The following is a 24,848-nucleotide window of genomic DNA, read 5'->3' as shown; positions in this document are numbered from 1 at the left end:
GCACCGAAGCGCCATAGAGGGGTGAGTATAGTGCATTTGTCATTTTTATAGTCCCCACCCCTTTGATCTCAGACAATCACTTTTCAAAATCACAAACATCTCCGTTAGAAATGTGGTGCAGAAAGAAGACCTCTGTTTTTCGAAATAGCTCATATGTATAAAGATATCCAAACTCAAAATGATAGAAAGGTGGGAAACCAGGGGGATATGGCTGCTCTTACATGTTTGATGTAGTTGTCCAGACAGGAAAAGCATTTTAAAGAGCTCAAAGTGGGTTAAAAAATAATGAAAGTTTTTTTTTTTTTAAATGGTAAACACCCACATCACCCACATTCTGTACTGGCCTTTAGTTGGTCCTTGTTGCTTTCTATATAAAAGAAATGCCAATTACTAACCAACCTCATCCACTTATTGTATGAGCGGGAATATCCTGCCATTTAATTATAAATAAGTTAGCCACTTAGCATCAGAATAGAGAAAGGTGAGAAATTTCTGATGTGTCTATTGATTTTTTAAATGTATTTTTTTTTTTACCCCTTTAGCAAAACTATGTCACTATTGGACCACCCGTTCCAGTGTTATCCATTCATAAATGTCACCCACGTATTCATGGCAAAGTATAGTGATAAGGGTTACATTATTAAAGGCATTTTTTTAGTTGGTTTTTCCTTTAGTTCGTTTGGCTTTACATTGAGGGCAAGGGATTTATTTTAATAGTTGCCCAAATGTTTCAGTCTATGTCACTTTGCAGCTTAAGGATAAAAGGCTTATGAATGACAGCAGCTCCACTGGGACACCGGACCTGTAGGTCATAAAAAGTCTAGACATTTTCCTTTGTGTGCTTGAATGTTGGTTTGAGCAAAAGATTTGAAGACTTGTAAAATAAAATAAAACTGGCTGTAAGATCTGCTCTGTGACTTACGTGAAACTAGATCTGGAATTTAGAATTAAGAAACTGATGGGATTTTTTTTTTTTGCTAGAACATGCGTCCCAAATTTATTAGCAGGCTGTACTGCTCAGACCTCCGAGAAAAAACTGAATGACCACCATGGAAGAGTCATAGTGGCAGGCATTGATTCATAAAATTAGAGAAAGATCTACGATGAGGATGTTATACAGCAGTAAGAACAATAGTAATGTGCATAAATCACACTTGGTGAGGTTGAAAACTTACTGTTAGCTGCGGTAACTTTGTGTATCCGTGATCCTTCTTTTTACGGCATATATTAGCTGATGAGTCTTGGGGAAACAAAATTGATTTTTAGAAAGGGGATGGAAACAAAGAGAAAAAAGATGCAGTTTTTATCATATATATTAGCTTTTAGTGTTTTTATGCAAAATACTTTGGTTGGGTGTGACTTTCACAACCCCCACCCATTAGCTGTGTGAATGTCCGAGCAGGTAATCTCATCTTTACCTCTTTCTGCCTACTCAAACCCCCCCCCCCCCCCCATATAAGACGCAACTAATATAATGGCATCCTTCTGCTCTTTTTCAGAAAACAATCAATTTTTTAGAAAATATGCTGCCAACAACGGGGATATGTTGTCTTTTATCACATTTTTTTACAGGAAAAAACTTTTTCAATAAATGTGTTTTCACTGTAACTAAACCCTATGCAGATAATACTAAGAGCTTGAATTACATTTTATTTTTTCCCTTTGCAGTTACAGTTTAGGCCAAGCTATAAGTTCATATATAAAATATAAGGTACGGTATAATCATTCCTGAGTAAGTGAATTTTCTTGGAGCGGTATCACTGATTCTGTGCGGGACATTTGGCCATGAATCAAGACGTACGAATGTGCAGATTGAAAAGAAGGGATATTGCAGCTTGTCATCAGGCAGTTCTTTTCCAGTTAATTTTAGTAAAGCTCTTTTTGCTATAAAATTAGATCAGTGCTACACGGCAGAAGTGTGAATGTATGCAGATGTAAGAGTGAGTACAGCCCCTTCACAGCGCATCTGCTTCTAATATCATTTCTTTTTCCAAGCACATCAATGTCCATTTTTCTGCTAGTTTCCCCAATATAGCGTATGACTAGTAGTATTTTGGGTATTAGTGACTCTGTCTTACAGCAAGAAGATGTAATGTTCTCATACAGTCTGTGTGCTGTGGTGATGGGATGCGGCTCTGGGCACGCCTGAATAACTTGTTAATGTTGCGTTTAACATCTTTTAAAATGAGATCAGTTTTTGAGAACTTACATAAACTTTTTAATGACAGATTATGCTGATCTCACAATCTGAAGGGACTACCAGGTAGACTCCTTTTACGGACACTTTAAGGAAACACGTGTTGATCCCTTTCATTTTGGTGGGATAAGTTAACAATCTGATCCATAATGGGGGTAGTAGTATGCCAGTGTTCCGACCATCTTGTTGTAGCTGATTCCCCCCTCCCTTATTTTTTCCTGACTACATGGTGAAGCCATGAAACAGTTTTTGTCCTTGTGCTATCAGGTTTTTAGGGAATGACACAGTGACACATTATTTTCAAAGGACCCATGCACAGATCTATGTGTTGGCTGTCGAAAACTCAGAGGAGGTCCCATTCCTGCAATATAAGGGTAAATGTTCCAGCTCAAAAGCTTCCTGTAGTAGATCCCCTTAAGCACGGTTCACCCCACTGCACGGGCGTAGCAACAAAGGAAAAAGTTCCAGATCCCGCTCGGGGAGATCTTTAAAACTCTTTTTTTATTTGCGCATATAAAATTAATTCAGGTGCAATAAATCATGAATGAATCATGACTGTCATGATAAAGGACGGGTGACCTGCTCGAAACGCGTAGACAAGTGGATTTATTGCATACCTGGATTTATTTTAAATGCACAAAAAAAGAAAGGTTTTAAAGATCTCCTCGAGTTGGATCTGAAACTTATTCTGAGGTCCCATTCCTGCCCACATTTGCGCCTTAGGCCTTCATTTACAAGTCTATCAGAACATGAAAGATATTGATGGCACACAGGTGTCATATGCAGTTCGGGTTATAGGTAGGTAACACCTGAAAAGGTTTTGACAAGCTACAGACATCATTTGTCAGCCTTCCATTTCTAGTTTTGTCTGGTGGATCCATAATAATGGCTGACATACAAATGACACACAGACTGTTTTTGTGGACTTGTCAATGCTTTACACACTGATGACATACAGACCACAAAAATGGAATATGGATCTGTTTTTCTACTAAAAACAATAGCTCTCTCCTTAGAGGACATCTACAATAAGATTACAGATGGTAAACTGTCCTCACATGCACACTCGCTAGGGGTTGCTGGCATCACTTTTCCTCATTTTCTGTGGTTCAGTATTGCCATGAAATTAAAGGGGTATTCTCGTCTGGGCATTCACATTCTGTTTCATTAATCTGCCATATATAAACATTTTTTCAATAAGATGTTATTAAAAAAATGTTCCTGAGTGAAGAAAATTTCTCATAAATGTAGTGATTTTGTCCCTTAGAAACGATATAGCTTCCTCGGATACGACCACCTCTGCTGGAGCGATTGCACAAAGAAACAGAAGGTTTTTGTATATGAAATGTCCGGGAGTTACTGAAATGTCTCACAACCGTCCTGTGGTAATGATCGCTGAATCCATGTGGTCAGGCAGGACTCAATAGCGCATGTCTGGTCACTGCTGCCAAAATCTGAGGTGGTCGTATCCGAGGAAGCTATCTCGTTTCTAAGGGACAAAAGTACTACAGGAACATTTTTTTAATAACATCCAATTGAAAAAATGTTTACAAATGGCAAATGCATTAAATTAAATGTAAATGTCCAGATGAGAATACCCCTTTAAGTTTATAAAAATATATAAATGAGTCTGAGGAGCTTAGGCTGATGTCACCTGAGCGCCTCATGACTGTCTAGTAAAATATTCCCGCCCCCCACCTACTGTGTATTCGTCCCTCATTCCCTCCCACTCTTTGCAGACAGCCAATTACATCAGACGGCTGTCTGAAAATCTTGTGCACTTTCCCTGCGCCGTCGCACTAGTATCCTGCCATCTGTGTAAGGAAAGTGTTCTCGTGCATGTGTCTGTCAAGAGTGGGGGGACGAATATGGAGTAAGAGGATGGAGCCCAACAACAAAAATTAGTAGTGGAGATATGTATAGAGCCTTAGGCCCCTTTCACACTGCATCACAACGGGAACTTCTATTAAGTAGACTTTGAACTATTTTATCCAATGTTTCAAGCCGCCCTCCTTAAAGGGAAATCTACCATCAAAATGCATCATCATAAACCAGGAACACTTATTTTTTTACACAAAACTACACCAGCTAGTAGTGTCTTGATGTATCGGGCGCCATAGGCGCGGTTTTCATATGATAAATCTCCCCCTTACGGTATGTGTCCTCTAAAGCTTGATGAGATAATGGTAACACTCCTAGGGCCCTACAGGCCTCATTAGCATAATTCTAATAGTTGATTTTAGAAGGAAAGAGGCCATGGATAACAGATATAAGCATATTACCACTGTCACAGTGCCTGGATCTATGAGTAAGTGTCCCTGGTTTATTATGGTTGATTTTGGTGATAGATTTTCTTTAAACTTAAAGACTTGTTATATCCACAGTATGTTAGTGAGAACTCATTAGTGATGATGTGCAGGGAGCTGGCAGCTGCAGGTGACTCTTGTGTGTGGCTGCAGAGTAAGCCTGGCACCTCTCGCCCACGTTGGTACGGTTCTTTTCTTTGCTGTATTCCAATTGTGTAATGTGCAGAGCTTCCCCAAGGTCTCCAGTGAGTGAGATTTTCTGGAGATCTGCTGCATTTACAGATAAAGATGTTTGACTGCTCTTTTTACTCCCTGAAATCCTTAAGCTTTATAAATCTGATCCCAGTATTGGCTTGTGTGATTTATTTCTGTTACTGAAGCCATAAATTCTTGTCAAGAGTTACTTTGATTGTTTTTGCGGTAAAATAAAAAAGGCTTAGTTTTTTCTGATACAACTTTTTGTCATGACATTGGAAGAATTGTAAGATTTACTGTAGGATTATTATTGCAGGAGAGCAAGATACATCCTGACGTCTTGTGCCAGTAAGCGGAAGAGAAATACTGTATATACTCGAGTATTAACTCCAGTACCTATTCACTCCAGTATAAGCCGAGGGTGGGAAATGCATTGGTCATATCCCCCCCCCAGTGTATAGCCAGCAAGCCCCCAGTAGTATATAGCCAGCCCCTGTAGTATATAGCCACCAGCCCCTGTAGTATATAGCCAGCCAGCCCCCAGTAGTATATAGCCAGCCAGCCCCCAGTAGTATATAGTCAGCCTGCCCCCAGTAGTATATAGCCTGCCAGCCCCTGCCCAGTACATAGCCTGCCAGCCCCTGCCCCGGTGCACAGCCTGCCAGCCCCTGCCCCGGTGCACAGCCTGCCAGCCCCTGCCCCGGTGCACAGCCTGCCAGTCCCTGTGCCCCAGTATTTAGGCAACCCCCTACCCTGTTTTGTAGGCGGCCCCCCGCCCCCGTTATGGAGCCGGACCCCCGGACAGTTGATTTAAAAAAAAAACTGAACCTCACCTTTCCGGCGCCCCGCCAGTCTACTTTTCAACGTTGGTCCGTTTGCGGCTGCCGGCACACACAATACTATTGCAGCGGTGTCGGCTGACGTCACTGCCTGTGACGTTGTTTTTAGTCGTGTTGTTTTTTTGTTTTTTTTTACTCAAATATAAGCAGAGTTTGTGTTTTTCAGCACATTTTTTGTGCTGAAAAAATCAGCTTAGAAGCAGGTGTTAATAATTTCTTTGACTATATCATGTGCAGAAGGATGTGCTGCAAATAAAATGCATGGCTGTTGGAGAGTCTAAAATGACTGCTTACGGCCACCATAACGGAAATTGGATACTGAAACGTGTCCCTTTTCTTTTTTAATAAGTTTCCATATTCTTATTGTCGATTTGTATTTATTTCTCTTGTCTGTACATACTTATTGGAGCAGTCATCTTGCGTGAGCTGTATTTCATGGTATTTAGAGAGATGCAGCCACATTGTAGACTGTTTCGAGAGGGGGTGGAGGAGAGTTGTGACCATCGCCTATTGTGAATCCTTCACCCTGTGTTATCTTGTGTAGGTGTTACCTGTCACTGTAATCCTCCGTGTGACAAAAAAATAATAGAATAAAACCTGATCTCTTCCAAAAAGCTTTTAATGAGTCTTGCTACGCAATGTGAGAGCTGATGGGTTTTTTAACATATTTTTTTTTTGCCTATAGTTGAAAGTAGATGATTTTCAGTTGTATAATTACTACAAGTAATATTTTATGAATATATAACAATATACAATATTCATGGCACTATCGATGATATGCTCCTGATCCCCAATGCAAAATTGATAGCAGGTCCCTCATCTACCACGCCTCGTGAAAAGGGATGTCTGGAATTTTTTTAGTACTTGCTCCAGGTTTTATAAAAAATAAAAAACCTTATATTTACCTGTGTGCTGTGCTCCTGTCTACCTCATTGCTTCCCGTCTCTGTTGACCTGTGTAATATAAACTTCCGGTGATGCAGCGTGTATACTAACAGAGACCAGCGGTGATGGGAAATGCCACGCTGGACAAGAGTTTTACAAGCCAGGAGAAAAAAACTGTGATACCAGATACCACATTTAATTATATTTGTGCATTTCAGGTTCCAGGGCTATTCAACTGTTATCTTTGCATCACCTCATAGTCAAATACTGAACATAATTTTACATGTTCTCCACAGAGTATTTCCCGATATATCAATAAGTTATTTAAGGTGGTGGGATTGGTTGAGGTCCATTATTCCACCCTTCCATGTGATCTCAAACCTGATTTTCCAGCATTCCATAAGTAAACCTATGGGAATTCCCATTGGAGATCAGTAAGAGCTAGGGCCGGTATATCCGTCATCCATGGAGTGATACTGGGAACCTCGGGTGTGACACCAAAACATCATGGAGTGCCTAGTTGTCTTGGAAAATAAGGACTCACACTCCACACATTCTTAAAGGTCCGCTTTGGACAGTGGACATTGGCAGGGTGAACGGTGCCATAGGAAATGAAGCCATTCGGGCAGTCAGGACCTGCTATATAATTTTCGTGGCCACTCGGCAAAGTCATGGGGCATGTAAGTGCCTCACCACACCGTGATGGTTCACAATAGACCTCAATGTGGGATGTAAGGCCTTATATGTATGATCTTAACAGTGAGTTTTTGTGATTTTGTCGAGAGACGTCTACATGTGCCAACATGTCTTGTGTTCATTCAAGACATTCATAATGTCCTATATCAATGAAATAACCCTCCTTCACATTTGGTTAATGAAAGGAAGCTGCAATCTCACTTATTTAATATGAATGTTGCTAATTAATAAGATTACCAAGATTGCATCCTGTTCTGACTTCTTTTTTTTTTTCTTGAAATATTTATTATTCCGGGTTGTTATTGTAAGATTTAATTTCCCCTAAGTTTAATTAAGGATGTCTTCTTTCTTCCCGTGTGGAGATAGCAGATATTCTGAATCCTGTCTCCCTCCTCCGGCTCGCTGCAGTTGGTCTTGATTATTGTCTGCAATAAAATGTTTTCGGTTAAACCTATAAATGGAACAATGCAGGTGGAAGAATATATGGAAGCTTTTTGTGCACGCAGGCGCTCGTAAAATAGTCCTGGACAGATTTCTTAAAGCTTAAACTGCAAATTGCTTCGCATTTGAAAAACTTTAGCCGGGTTATTTTTATGCCTCGAAACATTATTCTGTACTTTAAGTTCTCAAAGGCTGCTTCAAAGTTATTTGCTTTGCAGGGCTTGAAAAGTTCTAAAGAAAATTTAGGTTACGAAATCTTGACCTTGCGCTGAGGACATTTTTATGTATTTTTAGTTGTTGCTAACTGCAATCCTCTTTATTCCTTTTAAAAACAACAAAAAAAAAACCTCTCTCTCTTGACAAAAATGAAAGCTTTGTTCATATGCCCCTCCAGCCAGGATCCGCAGAAAAGGAATAATTGTTAAGCAGTTTAAAATAACAAATGGTGATGAGCGCCCCCTTGTTAAAGGGCTTCATCGGGCTAAGAATATTTATACCATATTAATAGAAGAGGCCCCCCCATATCAGATTGGTGGGGGGTCCCTAGACCCAGTACCCCACACAGATCAGCAGATAAGCAGAGAGCAGGTGGCAGATAGCGCCATCCTCTGTGAAATGGTTGAACTGCAGATTAGTTCAGTAACCTGGTCTGACTATTACAAGGAATGGAGATGCCTGCTCCCTGTTTACTTCTGTAATAATTAGCTCCTGAGATTTTCTCAACATCTCTTAGCCCGACCTTTATACATATTAGATGAAAATTGGTCAATTTCAGCTGCACTGGCTTAATGGATGTGGGACCCCCAAAAACTCCCCTCCATCCCCGTACGAATCAGTCTGGATAAATAGGTACATTAATCAACATATTACAGTGGGGGGCACCAATTGTGCAAGTTCTCCCACTTAAAAAGATAAGAGAGGCCTGTAATTGCCATCACTGGTATAATGCAACTATGAGAGTGATGAGAGAGATTGTTATTGACCAAATACTTATTTTCCACAATTTGCAAATAAATTCTTTAACAATCAGGCAATGTGATTTTCTGGATTTCCTATTTAATTTTGTCTCTCATAATTGAGTTCTACCAGTGATCTCATTTACAGGCCTCTCATATGTTTAAGTGGGAGAACTTGCACTAAATACATTTTTTTTGCCTAAATACATTTTTTTTCCCTACTGTATATATTATTATATTTATTATACAATATATTTGGAAACGCTTTACATATAAAAACTATTTTTCTTTTTTTTTTGTCCCTATGAAAATTGAATTTTCAAAGTTTTGTGCCGGCATGGGAAGAAGGATTATCAGTGAAGCTTCTTTACAAGCACCTCATAGTTGATCATTGCAGCCTGGGACTAAAGTAAAGCATGCAGAGATCTTCACCAGAGGTCATAGTGGGCAGAGAGGTCCATCTGTAATTAGGAGTCGCCTGTAACTCAATGTACTTAAGTCAGGGACCACCTGTATAGTGTGTATAAAAATTCAGCATAAATAGGGGAGTTATGAATGTCTGACAATAGCATCACCGATTGTGGCAATGACGTCCCAACATGCCAAATAAATGTATTTCATGATGACCGGATTTAGAGAGAAACTTATTAGGAATCTGCTTTGTACGGAATATTGAAGGGGATGTATATATATATTCCAGTCAGGGCCCGTTCAGCTAATATTAATCATGGCCTCTGCAGAATCAAGTACTTTTTAATGAGTGACTTTCAATGAGTAAAGAGTATACTTCAGAGACGTGCTACTATCTGGAAATAATTGCACTTTGTTCGTCTCCTCTTTAAGGTGCTCCGATCAATTGCTTTGTGCTTAACTACACTTGAGCTGTTTAAACATTTCCTATGATAGCAGAGCGGGGTGTGTTTTATCACCGCGCTGTCACTCGTACAGTTCAGGGTCAGTGTCAGCCATTACTGTATTCCCCATAGACGGAGGATTACACGTGTGAATAAAAGAATAAAAGTGTATGTCTTACAGATACTTTAATTGGAAATATTGATTTGGAGTTTTTTTTTTTAATCTGTGACCTGGCAACAGAATAGACCTCATGTGCCAAGGGCATCTGTATGGATTACTAAACATAAGGAACATAAAATTAAAATCTACTGTATTCCAGCGCTTTCTTACTTATCTCCTACTTTTCATTGGCCCTGGTTTCTTTCATATTCCATATTTACAATTAGGTAAGAGATAACTGAATGCTTGTCCCAGAAAGTCAGTTATGCTTTACTTCCTTCTATCCACCGTGAAGTTGTCTAGTACCAAGATAACTGGCTTGAGCAGCAATCTCTCTCTACACTGTTTGTAATAAGATGAAAGATTGTAACTAAAGATGAGCAAACGTTACAAAAATTTGGTTACTGAGAGTATATATGCGTTTCCATCACTGTTCATTGTTGTAAAATGCAGATCCCAGTTCTTTCTGGCAATGAAACAGTCAAAGATCCCCAAGTAGCCTGTATTCAAAAAGCCCTCATTAGACCACAGTCCCACAGCACCCAGATAAACCAATAGTTTTGTGTGCTCCAGTAGCCAATAGTCACACAGACCCCAGTAGCCTATAGTCACGCAGCCCCCAGTAGCCTATAGTCACGCAGCCCCAAGTAGCCTATAGTCACGCAGCCCCCAGTAGCCTATAGTCACGCAGTCCCCAGTAGCCAATAGTCACACAGACCCCAGTAGCCTATAGTCACGCAGCCCCCAGTAGCCTATAGTCACGCAGCCCCCAGTAGCCTATAGTCACACAGCCCCCAGTAGCCTATAGTCACGCAGCCCCAAGTAGCCTATAGTCACGCAGCCCCCAGTAGCCTATAGTCACGCAGCCCCCAGTAGCCAGTAGTCACGCAGCCCCCAGTAGCCAGTAGTCACGCAGCCCCCAGTAGCCTATAGTCACGCAGCCCCCAGTAGCCTATAGTCACGCAGCCCCCAGTAGCCTATAGTCACGCAGCCCCCAGTAGCCAATAGTCATGCAGGCCCCAGTAACCAATAGTCACACAGCTTCAAGTAACCAATAGTCACGCAGCCCCCAGTAGCCAATAGTCACACAGCTTCAAGTAACCAATAGTCACGCAGCCCCCAGTAGCCAATAGTCACACAGCTACATCTTTGTTTTTATAAGCAGATAAGTTATTATAGATACACTAGAAAAGTGTTAATGGAGAGCAGCTTATTGGTTCTCAGCATGACCTGACATGTAATGTAGTGTTCCCCGGGTTTTCCTTTCCACATTCAGCCGTAACTTTATTAAAACTTATAAGAACGCAAAAGCCGCATAAGAACGCAAAAGACCTAATCCAAAGGAAATACGCATTTTGACTAAGCAAATTTTTCCTGACATTTGGATTAAACCCCACTTTGTCCACAACACTTCTCTCTCTATCTCTTAATTGTAACCCCTCACCCCTTCCGTTAGCTCCAGGATGCATATGTTCTGTGTAGGATTTCTACAGGTCTATATGTATTCAGCATTGAGTAAATGCAGGATTGTTCCTTTACGAGGGCTTGTATTTGGATGTCGGGTCTTGGAACATTGTAGTAGCCATGGCTATTATCAAATCGCTTTCTACTGTCGAGTGAGAGAAGCTCGGTTAATAACATATTAGTACAATGTAATCATGCAATTCGACAATCTCTAAAGTGCCTCTAAACCTGCTCTTCAATTTGAAAGACTCTCTGACCTTTAATTTCGTGAAAAGCCTCATAAATATGGGTGACCTATGTATTCAAATTGCTTCCACAAAATAAAGACCTACTTGCTGGTAGCTGAATACATCCATCCTGTAGGTCAGCGTTGGTGTAATGAAATTTTATGCCATAGCTGAGAATTCTAGTTATGTGCATAATGGTTTTTAGAGGACCATTTGAATCATTTCTATGGGAACCTATTTCTTATACTCCCTATTATAATCTCTTTCAGGAAGAAAACGCAAATCTCCCTCAGCCTGGAAAGTTGGAAAATAACTTAGCCCCCAAAAATGAATTCCAGCCCGTTGTGCCATGGCCCCATGTCGAGGGCGTAGAAGTAGACCTTGAGTCTATCCGGAGGAAGAACAAGATCCAAAATGATCAAGACCGACTGGATGGGAAGGTTAATAATCAGCAGAACGTTATGCAACGACAGTTTCTTACTTTTAAGCCCCAAAAACATGTGTATCCAGAGCCAGTGTTGCGTTCAGGAGTGCTGGGAAATTTTGAAACTGTAGAGCCTGAACCCCAGGGTGTGGTTGGTGGACCGGGAGAAGGAGGAAAGCCATTCATCTTGGGTTCAGACTACAAAGAATCCATCCAGGCCAGCATTAAAGAATTTGGATTTAACATGGTCGCCAGTGACATGATCTCATTAGACCGAACAATCAACGACTTGCGCCATGAAGAGTAAGTATTTTCTTTGAGTTTAGATTTCTAAAGTTATGATGACACAAGTTGAAGTGAGTCTACCACCTCCCCCTAATAGTTGGCAGTGTGTTGTAGAGAAATGCACAGTAATTTCAAAAATATCTTCATTTTTTTTCCATTATGCTTTTTCTGAGAAATTCCCATTTTAATCCATATGCTAATAAGGCAGTTGGTGCTCCAAAGTCATCCCTCAGCACCCAGAATACTGCTGTGCACACCTGGATCACTACCCTTGCGTCAGATAAGCAGGAGGCAACACTGGGAGAAGAGGTAAGTGATATAGGTAGGAATAACAGTTCTCCGGGTGCTAAGGACACTGTTTGGGTTCAACAACTGCCTCATTAGCATACGACTAAATCTGGGAATATCATGAAATCTGACTAATCAACAGAAATAATAAAATAATGTTTGAAATTAACGTGCATTTCTCTACAACATCTGCCTGCAGATTCTAACATGGTCGAAATTGTAGACTCCTTTTAACTTTTCCACAGGGGTCATTTATCACATTTTTCTTTTGTATCGCTGTGATTTGCGCTCTTTTCTTGCCTCTTCTTTTGCACCCTACTTGTCTTTGTAGTTTGGGCTCTTTGACAGGATATACATAGATTAAGAGATTATCATATGTTTCTTTTATTAGTGAATAGGAACGAAGGTTCTGGTACATTTGCAGGTCACATCAGCTGTTATTTTAGTTGGTTCGGGGGTAGTTTTACATTTTGGTGGAATTGAATTGGTAGATCCCACACAAGCTCCTGTGTAGAGGAAGGAGAAGAAGTGACATATGAAGAAGATAAGATGCATTGTTACAAGGTGAAGTCTCCCTTCTATGATAAGCGATGATCTTAGTAAAGAGCCTGGCTTCCGGCCTTGTGCCACCCCTGTATATGGCTGGCATGACTAGTGGCATATGTAAATGCACATCTTTTCTGTTCCTTTGTACAGTAATAAACCCCGGCAGTATTTCACATTGAATAAACATTCTTTGCATTAGGAAATATTTTTGCCTTGGAATTATCATACAGCCACTGTCGAAAACATTCAGATCAATGGCCGCATGATTTATGGTTTACAATAGAAAGTGTAACATCTCTTTTGCGGGGAAGCAGCTGCGGTGGAATAATAGACTGCCAGAGTTACAAATCAAAGCCGTTGCCTGTAGACAATGTAGAATAGATTGTAACACAAAAATTCTGCGCTTCTTTCATTATACATTACAGCAAAGCAGCTCCCTCTTCTCCAGGCCTGTCATGCTGGGTGCGTTGTGCTAGTACTTTGCCCTGAGCACCCTCCTACCTCACCCCCACTTAACACTGTTCTTTCAGAAGTAATACAGGACGGACGTATTTATTTGCTAGATTCTCAAACACAAAAGTCACTTCAAAAGAGACGTTTACACCGAACATAAGTGACTTAATCACCGTGGAAGAGGGAGGGAAACTGCTGCCGGAAAGCAGTGGATTGCTGTAAATTTTTCTAAGCCGTATGAGCGGGACGCTAGAAAGGTGTCATCTGCAGCGCCATGTGGATGTGTCATGGCCTAAGTTGAGAATGGACCTGTCATACCCGTCTTGGCTCCATGATAGACACATGACGGTGGTGTGTACAGATCATAGAGAAAACACACACCATCATCATATGACGTATGAGGGGAATAAAGCATATACTTTTGGTTACTGGAGGCTAAATGGTTCCCCTCCCCAAGTATATTTATTCTATGTTGTCAGTGGGTTATCTGCTCACGTGGTGGCAACTAAGCTCTATGTACAACAAAGGATCAGGCGAAAATTCCCAAATTTTTTGAGGGGAGAGTCAGGCCGGACTCACACACTGTGGTGAAACTCCTCCCTACAGCGTGTGAATCGGGCCTCAGTCTCCCGAATCCAGATGCGTTTAGGCCTAAACACTTGCGATCGGGAATGAGTAACGTGTTTTGCTTTGTTCACCAGCATTACATGGTATTGGCATCTTGCAAACAGGAGAAGATCCTTTTTACTGCATCTTTAATACATTTCCAAATGCAGCTCATGAATGTGTTCTCTGGACTCCGCCAGGCACTTAAATAGTTGTCAGGCTTCTCTGGCGTCTGTTTAATGTATATAGGCTTAAAGGAAATCCATCATGATAAACCAGGGACAGTTACTCATAGATTCAGGCACCGTGACTGTGGTAATCTTCTTATATTTATATCCATGGCCTCCTCCTTTCTAAAATCAACTTTTATAATTATGCTAATGAGTCACAAGGTCTCTGGGGGGGCGTTGCCAGAGTCCTTCCATGCTGTAGCTCCACAGGCTGTTACACTGTCTCGGCCACCTCCCCGCTCCCCTAGCACTTCTCCCTCAGTGGGAGGAGAAAGGGGAAGTGCTTCTGCATACTGTAACAGCCTGTTAATCTGCAGCACAGAGGGGGCCCTGGTAACACACCCAGAAGCCCTTCAGGCTCATTATCTTAATTTTAAAAGTTGGTTTTAGAAGGAAGTAGCCCATGGATAACAAATATAAGAGGATTACCAGAGTCCCGGTGCCTGGATCTATGAGTAAGTGTCCCTGTTTTACAAAGCTGCGGATAGTGTTAGGTAGAAGCCCTGTAAAGTTGTGTAGCAATACCTGTGTGTGTTATTGGTAGTTACAGGACTGTGAAAAGTGAAGTTATACTCTAGCTCTGCAGGTCTTGGAGGGGCTCTGGGCAGGTCCTTCATCCTGAAGAGCTTTCTGCTCTCTGCACAGATCCACATCCCCTCCCCTCTGCTAGAAGTTGGATCAGCATTTTTGTTGGATACTCACAACTCTTCAGGCCAGCCCAGAGAACTTGCAGAAGCTGGAAACCGGGGTTAAAAGATGACTTTTCATGGTTCTGCTGCTCCTTACTACACACACAAAGGTACAGAGCTCGATACCTAACACTGTCTGTTGTTTATTATGATCGAAACTGGTGATGGATTCCTGTTAAGACACATTAGGGGGCATTATTCATATGCTGGCACTAGCTGTGCCAGTGTATGATAAAACCTGTGTCCCTCTGGCCTCCTGATTTATCCTGCACTGGCCCTGGTGTAGATAGCACTTATTACTATGCCTGAACAGGAGCAGGCTATATCACTGGTGCAGGAGCAGGAAGACCTGTTATTCCCTCTCTACCACTGATCCCTTCACACCACGTGGCGTAAAGGGGGAAATATTCACAATTCCTGAAGATTTGTAAGGAATTGTGTTTATTTCAGGGCTTATACACCAGAAAACTGTTAGACAAGCCCTTTATTGAGTGAGGATAGCTGTATACAAACGCTATGCAATGCTTAGTACTACAGGCGGTCCCCTACTTAAGGACACCCGACTTACAGACAACCCATAGTTACAGACAGACCCCTCTGACCTCTGGTGAAGCTCTCTGGATGCTTTACTATAGTCCCACACTGCAATGATCAGCTGTAATGTGTCTGTAATGAAGCTTTATTGATAATCCTTGGTCCCATTACAGCAAAAAATGTTTAAACTCCAATTGTCACTGGGGCCAAAAAATTTTTTTCTGGATCTACAATTATAAAATATACAGTTTCGACTTGCATACAAATTCAACTTAAGAACAAACCTCCGGACCCTATCTTGTACGTAACCCGGGGACTGCCTGTACTAGTAATTCTACATATGGTTCCCTACAAGGTTTTATACAAGGCAATGGTAATATCATGTCATATAACATATATTTGTGTTTTCTCCTTCCTACATTTAAATTTTTTTACCATGCTCAGTCATAAGATTGCGAGAACAAAGATTTGAAGATATAATCGTGTTTGGGTGCAGGTTGTTCTCCAGGTTGCAGGGAGAAGTTGTCCTGAGTTATATAGATGCCATGTGGTGGTCAGCTCCTGAGATGAATGTGTGGCCTCAGTGCTGGCTTTCTGTGTTGCGGTGACTTCTCGCTCGCACAGATTCCATGGCCGTCACATTGTTTCTGGCTGACTCCGTCCTCCTGAGGGGACAGCTGGGAATGCTGCTCGTCTGGTTTTTGCTCTGAGCTTTGTTGTCAAAGCTTTTTTTTTTTTGCCTTTTACATGTAATTTTACACCGCAAAGTCACGTTGTTATGTAAAGTAACGGTGTGGCTAATATGCAAGAATGCAGCGATTTGGATATAACACATCCCTTGGGTAAGGATGGCCCTGGAAACCATGAATGAACTAGCCATAATTAAATTGGTGTTCTGGAAACCCGCGACCAACGACAATCAGGTACTAGAAGCAGTACCTGGGCTTCCATGAGCTCAGCATCCATCTGACAGGACACTGTCACATGGTCCGTGCGCAGATTAGTCCCTATTATGTGGATAGACCTGAGCTGCAATACCAAGGACTGCCACTATACAGATGACAGTGCTGTGATGGTAAGAAGTCACAGCATGTATCTGACAATTCTGTATATGCGGAAGTCTACAGACACAGGCTATTCTCAGACGGCAAACAATGCGTCCTTGTGTGTATTTGTGGTCCAAATGTCATTAATCAACTCGCAAACCGTATATAAGTTGAAGGCTATATATGCGAATATGTTATAAGAAATGTTTATTAGGAAATGTCCCTTTAAACTGGCTTGTAAGATGTGATACAGTAACACGAGTTGTGTAGGGAAGGATCCTAGCGGAAAGTCTGCACACAGGTTATGGGGGATTTTGTGTAGGAATGAATGTGCCAGCGCTAATCTGCACTATTGGCAGGTTACAATCCGGCTTTGTCAGCGCGCCAGGTCTGGTAATTAAACCAAGACAGACTAGCAAATCCCAGTAACAACAGTGTATGCGGAGGATTTCTAGGTGCCGCACCTGAGAGCACGAGATTACTTTTTTGTTATGAAAATCCTTCCTTGTCATCCGCTCAATTAGGTTTTGTTTGTGGTCTTTGGATGACTTCTCATAGTTTTGGCCAATTTCCTAAACACATCCGTTCTCTGTATGTAGGGATTTAGACGGCACTGTCTCATTAAAGCCTCGTTTTCCATATTCAGATATAACCCTCTGAAGGAAGGCTCAGCGGAGAGACAAATAATCATGTGATTGAGGCCTTAACCTGTTGCTTCTTCCCTTACCCATGCCTCCAAACTTGTGTTTTTGTGCTCTAGGCCAAGCCCTTCGTCGTGTACCTTATCCCACACCCTAGAACTCCCACACAACATTAAACCTGCCATAAGTACTATGTATAATGCCCCCTTTCTCTGCTCCCCCAGTTATCGTTGCCTATCTCTCCCCCCCTCACTGGACGCCCCTCCACTTTCCTTGCTGTATAATTAGTTTTAAAAACTTGTCACTTATTCCTGTTCATCCGCAGCAGTCCAGCTTCCTCCTATGTGCAGTGCTGAATCCAGCAGGTGCAATGATGTCATCACATTGTGCCCATCAGCCTCTGCTGCGCACGGCTGCGGCAGGGGCTCAATGGTGATGCAGGGAGTCGGCCTTCATTTCTATCTATGTCACATCTACAATCCATCTGTCCCGCCCGATCTGGGACGGTTGAAAGCTAAAGAATAAGGGGAAGCACTGTATTTCCTAAGCTGACCCCGCTCAGTAGCAATGGCACTCTAGAGTTCCCTAACGATGCCTTCTAAATGTTGTCTTGTCTTTGATGTCCCCTCATTGTCTCGCAGCTGTAGATAGCCTCAGTGTAGGTGTTTCTGTTCTTGTTTTTCATGTTCTTATGATTAGTAGTGGTCCAACCAGGCAGATCCCCAGGCGATCAGACTTTTGGTCCTTGTGCCCCATTCACACAAACTCTTCGGGGACGGTAATAATGCTGCAAAATTTGCAGCAGCATCAATGCCCCCATAGACGTCTATGGCAACCTGTGACCAAGCCAGAGGGCTGTGCTGCAAAGTATAGGACATGTCCTATGTTTTGCTGCTTTTACGCTGCAGCCGCTCGGCATTCAATGGAGAGGGAAGGGGTGAGGAGCTCTTACCCCTCCTGGTCCCGGCTGTATGATTGCCTGGGTTGCGGCCTAGCCCATCATACGTGGTGTGTATGAGGATTTATTCTGTGGATAGAAATAGATTGTTAATTGGGAAAGCTTTTCCCCTCTCCATGAGACATGAGGTTAAGCTCTCCGCAATGGGAAAAACAATGCAAACTACGGATAATTATTCTGCCGCCCATGGGCTGATACTGCTGCAAGAAAACCTGTTCTGCTGCGGTGGTATATGGCTCACAATCACCATATTTTCCGGTGACCTGAGCCAGGTTTGGACAGATTTATACCTGAGTGCCTCTATCACTTGATGTACAGACCCCGAATCGTCATGAGTATTGTGGCTTAGAGGAAAATCCTGTAATGACAGGTAGCTGAGTGTGTTGTGGTGCTGAGTGGTCAGGACGACATATTGGGGGTAAGGGTTAATGACAATAATAGGATGAGGGAGGTCAGTGTAAGCACAGGCCGCTGGAGTCTGTGCACACAGCTTTTCACCATCTCCTACTGACATTCTAGCAGATCTAGTAATTCAGTCATTGAAGCAAATAATTTGATCTCCGTATGTGTCCGGAGCAGCTCTTCCCCGAGTATTAGAAGCTTCACGGATCAGTGGAAGGCTTCAGCTATAGTATTATAGTATCTATACCACAAAAGCCAAGGACAAATGGCATCTACAAATCTGTGTCCCAGGGTCACAATGCTGTTACATAGAGACGGAAATCTGCAACCACTTTGTGACTATGAAAACATAATTATTTTGTAGGTTTCATATATATGTATATCTTCATATTTTCAGAGATATAAAAATGTGCATCATATAGTAATTCTTATAGCTCCTACTGTTTTCTTAAAGGGGTTTTCCCACGAACAAAAGTGAGGCCCTATCCACTGGTTAGGGCCTAACTTGCTGATCAGTGGGGGTCTCAGCTCTGAGACCCACACAGATCACGAAAACAAGGGGTCCGTTGGACTGAGATCGCCAAGCGATCGAACCCCCTGGTTTTCGTGACCTGCACTGAGACCCCCACTGATCAGCAAGTTAGGCCCTATCCCATGGATAGGGCATAACTTTTGTTCATGGGAAAACCGCTTTAAGAAAACAGTATGAGGAATTAAGAAAAACGAATAAAAAACATGTAAATATAGGCCTTTTTTTGTTTGTTTTTTATTAGATTTTTTTATATGCTTTTTATTAGTTTTCCTTAATTCCCCCTACTTTTTTCTTAACTATATGATGTTCAAATCTTTAGGGTCTGAAGAAGGGGGATGTCCTCCCTTGAAACAGATCACCCTTGGCTATTACATTACCCCTGGTAATAGCCCTGGTAGAATTCCTATTCTACATATGGGATTGGCGCCTCACGTCCGTTTTTTTCTCCTCATTGACAATCTACGACACTGGACATTCCGTGTTCTAGAGCCTAGGAGTCTGTGCTGCCTCCAAAATGAAGCCTGCCACAGGTAACCTCCTTACCTCAGGGGACGGGTACTAGTGGGCCATCTAATATTTACTGTGTGTTTACTACTCTATGGGTATCTCTTTTTTATTTTTTCGGTACATTAGCTTTGCATTAGCGCTGCAGCTTCCGTAAATTTTTCCACTCAAATAACAAAGGCTCTAACAACCATGATTGAAACGGACACTAAGGGAAGCCATTGAAGGCCATTCTAACAAACCTGTTAGACAGCAATTGTTATAGTTTGGAAACAAATGATAATTACGGAGCTCCAAACACAGGTGTGAACTGGGCCATAGAGCGGCTTACTAACTTCTATGTATGTTGCTAACCTCCACAGATCTGCAATCAATTTCTAAATAGTGGCAAAGTTATTGCAGCTCATCTCTCAATCATTTGAGTGGAAGCTGTTCTGCTGTTACATGGAGACAACCAAAATGAGCTGATCACTGGTCCTAAGTTTCTCACCCAATTCGGTATTGATCACACCTTTGACCTCTACCATTGGTGCCCGTAAATGTTACATGGTAGGCCGATCCGACTCACACCAATCTCTTGAGGTTTTGTATGTACAGAGGTGCTAAGGTCCCTAGTTGAGCCTTTCTCCGCAAGTTTTCCTGTAGAAACCTGGCAGAAAAATGAACGCTACGCTCCATGTCACGCTGTAGTATGAAGACATTTCCTCAATACGGCACCCGACCGAGCACGATAGAACAAGAACGGCTCAGTATTGTGGAGGACAGCGCAGGGGGGGGGCTCTATGTGCCGCCATACAGCCTCCTCCACCATCCGTGTGACGCCTTAGAAGGACTCATCTCTGCACAAATCACAGCAAACCCTTTGTTGAGTTCATAAATTGAATTGAATATCTTCTAAACAGAAGTTTTAATATTCCAGTCAATCATGCCTCGGCTATGAAGCCTGCCCGGAACAGCTCGACCGTAGAGCCGGTGCTTTCAGCAGCAGCAATATGATGAGTTGTTTAATTACATCACTACAATAATTGCATGTCTGATACCGCTTAATGAAATAAGCTGGCGGTAATTACTCCTGCTATCACAGTCCCCGGCTACTAGGCATGCAGTGTCTGCAATTCCCTGCCTGCATACTGCTCTCCGCCACTGGTTTACATGAGGAGACTATGTAGATGCTAAAATGCAAATATGCATTCATAGAGCGAAGAAGCAACAGGCTCTAGCTAATAATATACAGTATACTTATTAGCTGGATATTTGGCCTTGACAGATACATTTCGGTTAGTGAATATTTTTACATGGCCAAATCTGCATATTTCTTCCCAGAAAAGGAAACTGATCCCAAAGGAAAGAAGAAAATCATTTCCCAAAGGAAAGGATTAGATCTTGTCTTTGGCAGAAACACGAGAGACACAGATGGGACACGCAGCCCATCATGTAAACACATTTTTACTACAGATATTAAAGGGAATCTGTCAGCAGTTTCAACTAAACAGAGCTGTAACAGCCCCGGAGATCTGTGTAACCGTACCTTTATGTACAGGCAGTCCCCTACTTAAGAACACTCGACTTACATGCGACCCCTAGTTACAAACGGACCTCTGGATATTGGTAATTTTATTGTGCTTTAGTCCTAGGCTACAATAAACAGCTATAACAGTTATCACAGGTGTCTGTAATGAAGCTTTAGTGTTAATCCTGGTTCTTATGACAACCCAACATTTTTAAAATCCAATTGTCACAGAGACCAAAAAAGTTCTGGCTGGGATTACAATGATAAAATACACAGTTCCGACTTGCATACAAATTCAACTTCAGAACAAACCTATGGAACCCATCTTGTATGTAACCCGGGGACTGACTGGTATGTATCTGCAGGACTGTGATATATGGGTTTATATTCCAGGAGTGTAGCTAGAACACTGGTGTACTGGTGTGTGAGATGAAGAGATCTCACACATCATTGAACCAGAGTGCTCCAAGTCCAGCTACAACTTAGGGAATATAAATGCATTATTTACAGTCCTGCTGCTGCTAACACAATGCACAAAGGTATGGTTACACACCTCTCCAGGGCTGCTAGCTAACAGTTTTAACATTTTTCTATCTCACTTTGCATTATACATTTTTATTAGTTTTTTGTAGTGATTTACCGATGTAGTAAGTTCAGCCCCTAAATAAGAACAGCCACCTTACAAATGACCCCTAGTTACTACCTCTGGATGTTGGTAATTTACTGTACTTTAGCCGTAGGCTAGAATGATCAATTGTAACAGTTATGAAAGGCATCTCCAATTAAACTTTATTGAGAGACCAAAAACATTTTGACTGGGGTTTTATTATAAAGTATACAGTTCTGACTTACATATAAATTCAGCTTAAGAACAAACCTCCAGAACCTAAGATGTATGTAGCCCAGGGACTGCCTGTATAGACCTGGAGTCCTCCTGACATATACTTGTGTATAAGCCAACCCATGTATAAGCCACAAATTTTACCACAAAAAATGGGAAAACTTATTGACTCGAGTATAAGCCTAGAGTGGGAAATGCAGCTGCTACAATTTAATAAAATTTCCAGCAGCATCCCCTCATTAACAAAATGTTCAGCACCATCTCTTCATTAATAAAGTGTTCAACACCCTTTCCTGATTAATAAAATACCTAGCAGCCTCATCTCACTAATAAAATGTCCAGCAGAGCCCCCACAATAATGAAATGCCCAGAGCCTTATTTTCCCCCGGTGCTCTGACTTCTTCTTTTCCCTGTGGCTTCCAGGCAGTGCGGGCAGACATGCCTCTGTCTGGAAGCCACTGGGAGAGAAGAAGCTACGACGAGCGTTGGCACAACTCGGCTTATACCCGAATATATACGGAGGCCAAAAACCATGATGTGAACATTAACTCCTTGGAAGAAGGCTGGAGCAAATTGTACAAACAGTATTTTGTATACCTTGTACTTGTAATCATATGTTTTTGGCACAGTTACTGAAACTATTACGTACCGTATATACTCGAGTATAAGCCAACCCGAGTATAAGCCGAGGCCCCTGATTTTACCACAAAATACTGAGAAAACCTATTGACTCGAGTATAAGCCGAGGGTGGGAAATGCATTGGTCACAGCCTCCCCAGTATATAGCCAGCCAGCCCCTGCTCCATAGTATATAGCCAGCCAGCCCCTGCCCCAGTGTATATAGCCTGCCAGACCCTGCCCCAGTGTATATAGCCTGCCAGCCCCTGCCCCAGTGTATATAGCCAGCCAGCCCCTGCCCCAGTGTATATAGCCAGCCAGCCCCTGCCCCAGTGTATATAGCCTGCCAGACCCTGCCCCAGTGTATATAGCCTGCCAGCCCCTGCCCCAGTGTATATAGCCTTCCAGACCCTGCCCCAGTGTATATAGCCTGCCAGACCCTGCCCCAGTGTATATAGCCTGCCGCCGCTGGCGGACAGATCGCACAGAAGATATACAGGGGTCGCCGGAAAGGTGAGTTTAGATATATTTTTTTTTTTTTCACTCGAGTATACGCCGAGTTTGGGTTTTTCAGCACATTTTTTGTGCTGAAAAACTAGGCTTATACTCGAGTATATAAGGTACTTATACTTACATTTCGTATTTACAAAGTGCCGTTCAGTGCTGTTTCAATGTATTGCATTTTTTACACTTTTTTGCATTTATAAAGATAATAATTTTTTAACTATACATTTTTTGGTGACAAGCTTCTATCTTTTGTGTTTTTGGTTTCATGATGAGAACATAGCCTAAGGGAATGCATGGAATATAATATATATATTATATTATCCATAGAACACCTTTATATTTTATGTTTAGGACGTGTTTATAATGTAAGCTATGTGTTCTGTATTCCACATAGAGTGGTGTTCAGGCCTGGTACCTGGCTGTGAGCGGACAGTATGATTCAGCACTGGATAATAGATCTCCCTGCTCTTCCCATTTAGTATATTCTGTTTTATAGCTTTCCCTTTGGTCTAAATGACTCCTTGTTGTATTTTCTAGAAGAAAAATCACATCTTTCTCACTCTGTAAGGCAGAGTTCGAGTTTCTGCAGGCAGGTCAGCAAATACCAACCAGATGACAAACTTGTGCCTCACATTTGAAGAAGGGTGTGCCCGACTGCAGACGTCATGTCACACCCATGTCATTCCAACCATGATGGCAGCAGCTATGGTACATTTATCACAAAAACATTAACACTTGACTGGAGACGCAGGCCAAAAAAACAGGTCATAGGCTGGGTCCTCCAAAGGGAGATAAAATCAGTCCAGGAGGTCCAAATTGGCAGTGATGTCAAAGTGATCATTATCCTGTGTTTTTTTTTCTTCTGTGGGCCCCTGCCATATTACAAGACTTACTTAAGGGGAACCTTTCCTGTGACTACTGGTTGTGGAACCTATGGTCCTTTAGATCCTTCAGGTCCTTTGTCCCCTGATTGCAGGTCCTATGTCTCCTGAGTGCTGGTCCTATGTCTCCAGGTCCCATGTCCCCTGATTGCAGGTCCTATGTTTCCTGGTCCTGTGTCTCCTGATTGTGGGTCCTATGTCCCCTGATTGCAGGTCCTATGTCTCCAGGTCCCATGTCCCCTGATTACAGGTCCTATGGTTCCCGGTCCTGTAACTCCTGGTTCTGTGTCTTCTGACTTGCAGGTCCTATGTCTCCTTGTTCTGTGTCTCCTGATTTGCAGGCCCTATGTCTCCAGGTCCCGTTTCTCCTGATTTGCAGGTCCTATATTTCCTGGTCCTATGTCTCTTGGTTACTTGTCTCCTGATTGCAGGTCCTATGTCTCCTTGTCCTTTGTCTCCTTATTTGCAGGTCCTATATCTCCTTGTTCCGTGTCTCCTGATTAAAGGTCCCATGTCTCCTGGTCCTGTGTCTCCTGATTTGAAGGTCCTATGTCTCCTTATTCTGTGTCTCCTGATTGCAGGTCCTGTGTCTCCTGATTACACTGTTGCAGGCTGATGCGGGTTATGCACACATTTCTGTGTATACATTTTCATGTTTCTCTCATGAATGCAGGACACTTTGTGAGGAGTTACAGGAATAGTAATGACACGGCGCCATTGAGTTTTGCTCGCTAAATATTTATGAGGCAATTTGTGAGGTGGATTACTACACAAGCATTTTGTGACCTCTGCTATGTGATGTGTGAGACGTTTTCTAGCTGTTTACGGATCGGCACTCTCAGTACCTGATATATATTCACCTCCCATCTAATAGTATGAAGGGAATAGGGGCTTATTGCCACACAGACAGCAGGACTTGTGTGCCCTCACTGTGGTGACTGACTAATAGATAGCCAGGGCCAGGCTCTGATTCTCCATCAGATCCTTCTGTGTATATATATATATATACAGTATACTACGCCTCTGAAGACTGAATCCCTATGCGTCTCACCTATTTATAGCTAGTTCATCTCGCTCTCACACCTTATGAAATGTAACTCGCCCTGAATACCAATTGATGAATATGTTTTTGCA

The 24,848-nt window shown here is 42.2% G+C and overlaps 1 protein-coding gene across 4 annotated transcripts in view; it reads left to right on the top strand.

The window, feature by feature from the left end:
- The window catches only part of GALNT7 (polypeptide N-acetylgalactosaminyltransferase 7), a 103,358-nt gene that overhangs the window by 32,863 nt on the left and 45,647 nt on the right, over positions 1 to 24,848 (top strand). For all 4 annotated transcript variants that reach the window (XM_072123861.1, XM_072123854.1, XM_072123873.1 and 1 more), the window contains exon 2: positions 11,489 to 11,946. In XM_072123861.1, the coding sequence (XP_071979962.1) occupies positions 11,489 to 11,946 (458 nt within the window). The remainder of the gene's footprint in view (positions 1 to 11,488; positions 11,947 to 24,848) is intronic.

Source organism: Engystomops pustulosus, chromosome 1 (assembly GCF_040894005.1).
Source record: "Engystomops pustulosus chromosome 1, aEngPut4.maternal, whole genome shotgun sequence".
In the NCBI taxonomy this organism is placed as follows: domain Eukaryota; kingdom Metazoa; phylum Chordata; class Amphibia; order Anura; family Leptodactylidae; genus Engystomops; species Engystomops pustulosus.
The sequence above is the reverse complement of the archived record's forward strand: the minus strand, read 5'-3'. Positions and strand labels throughout refer to the sequence as shown.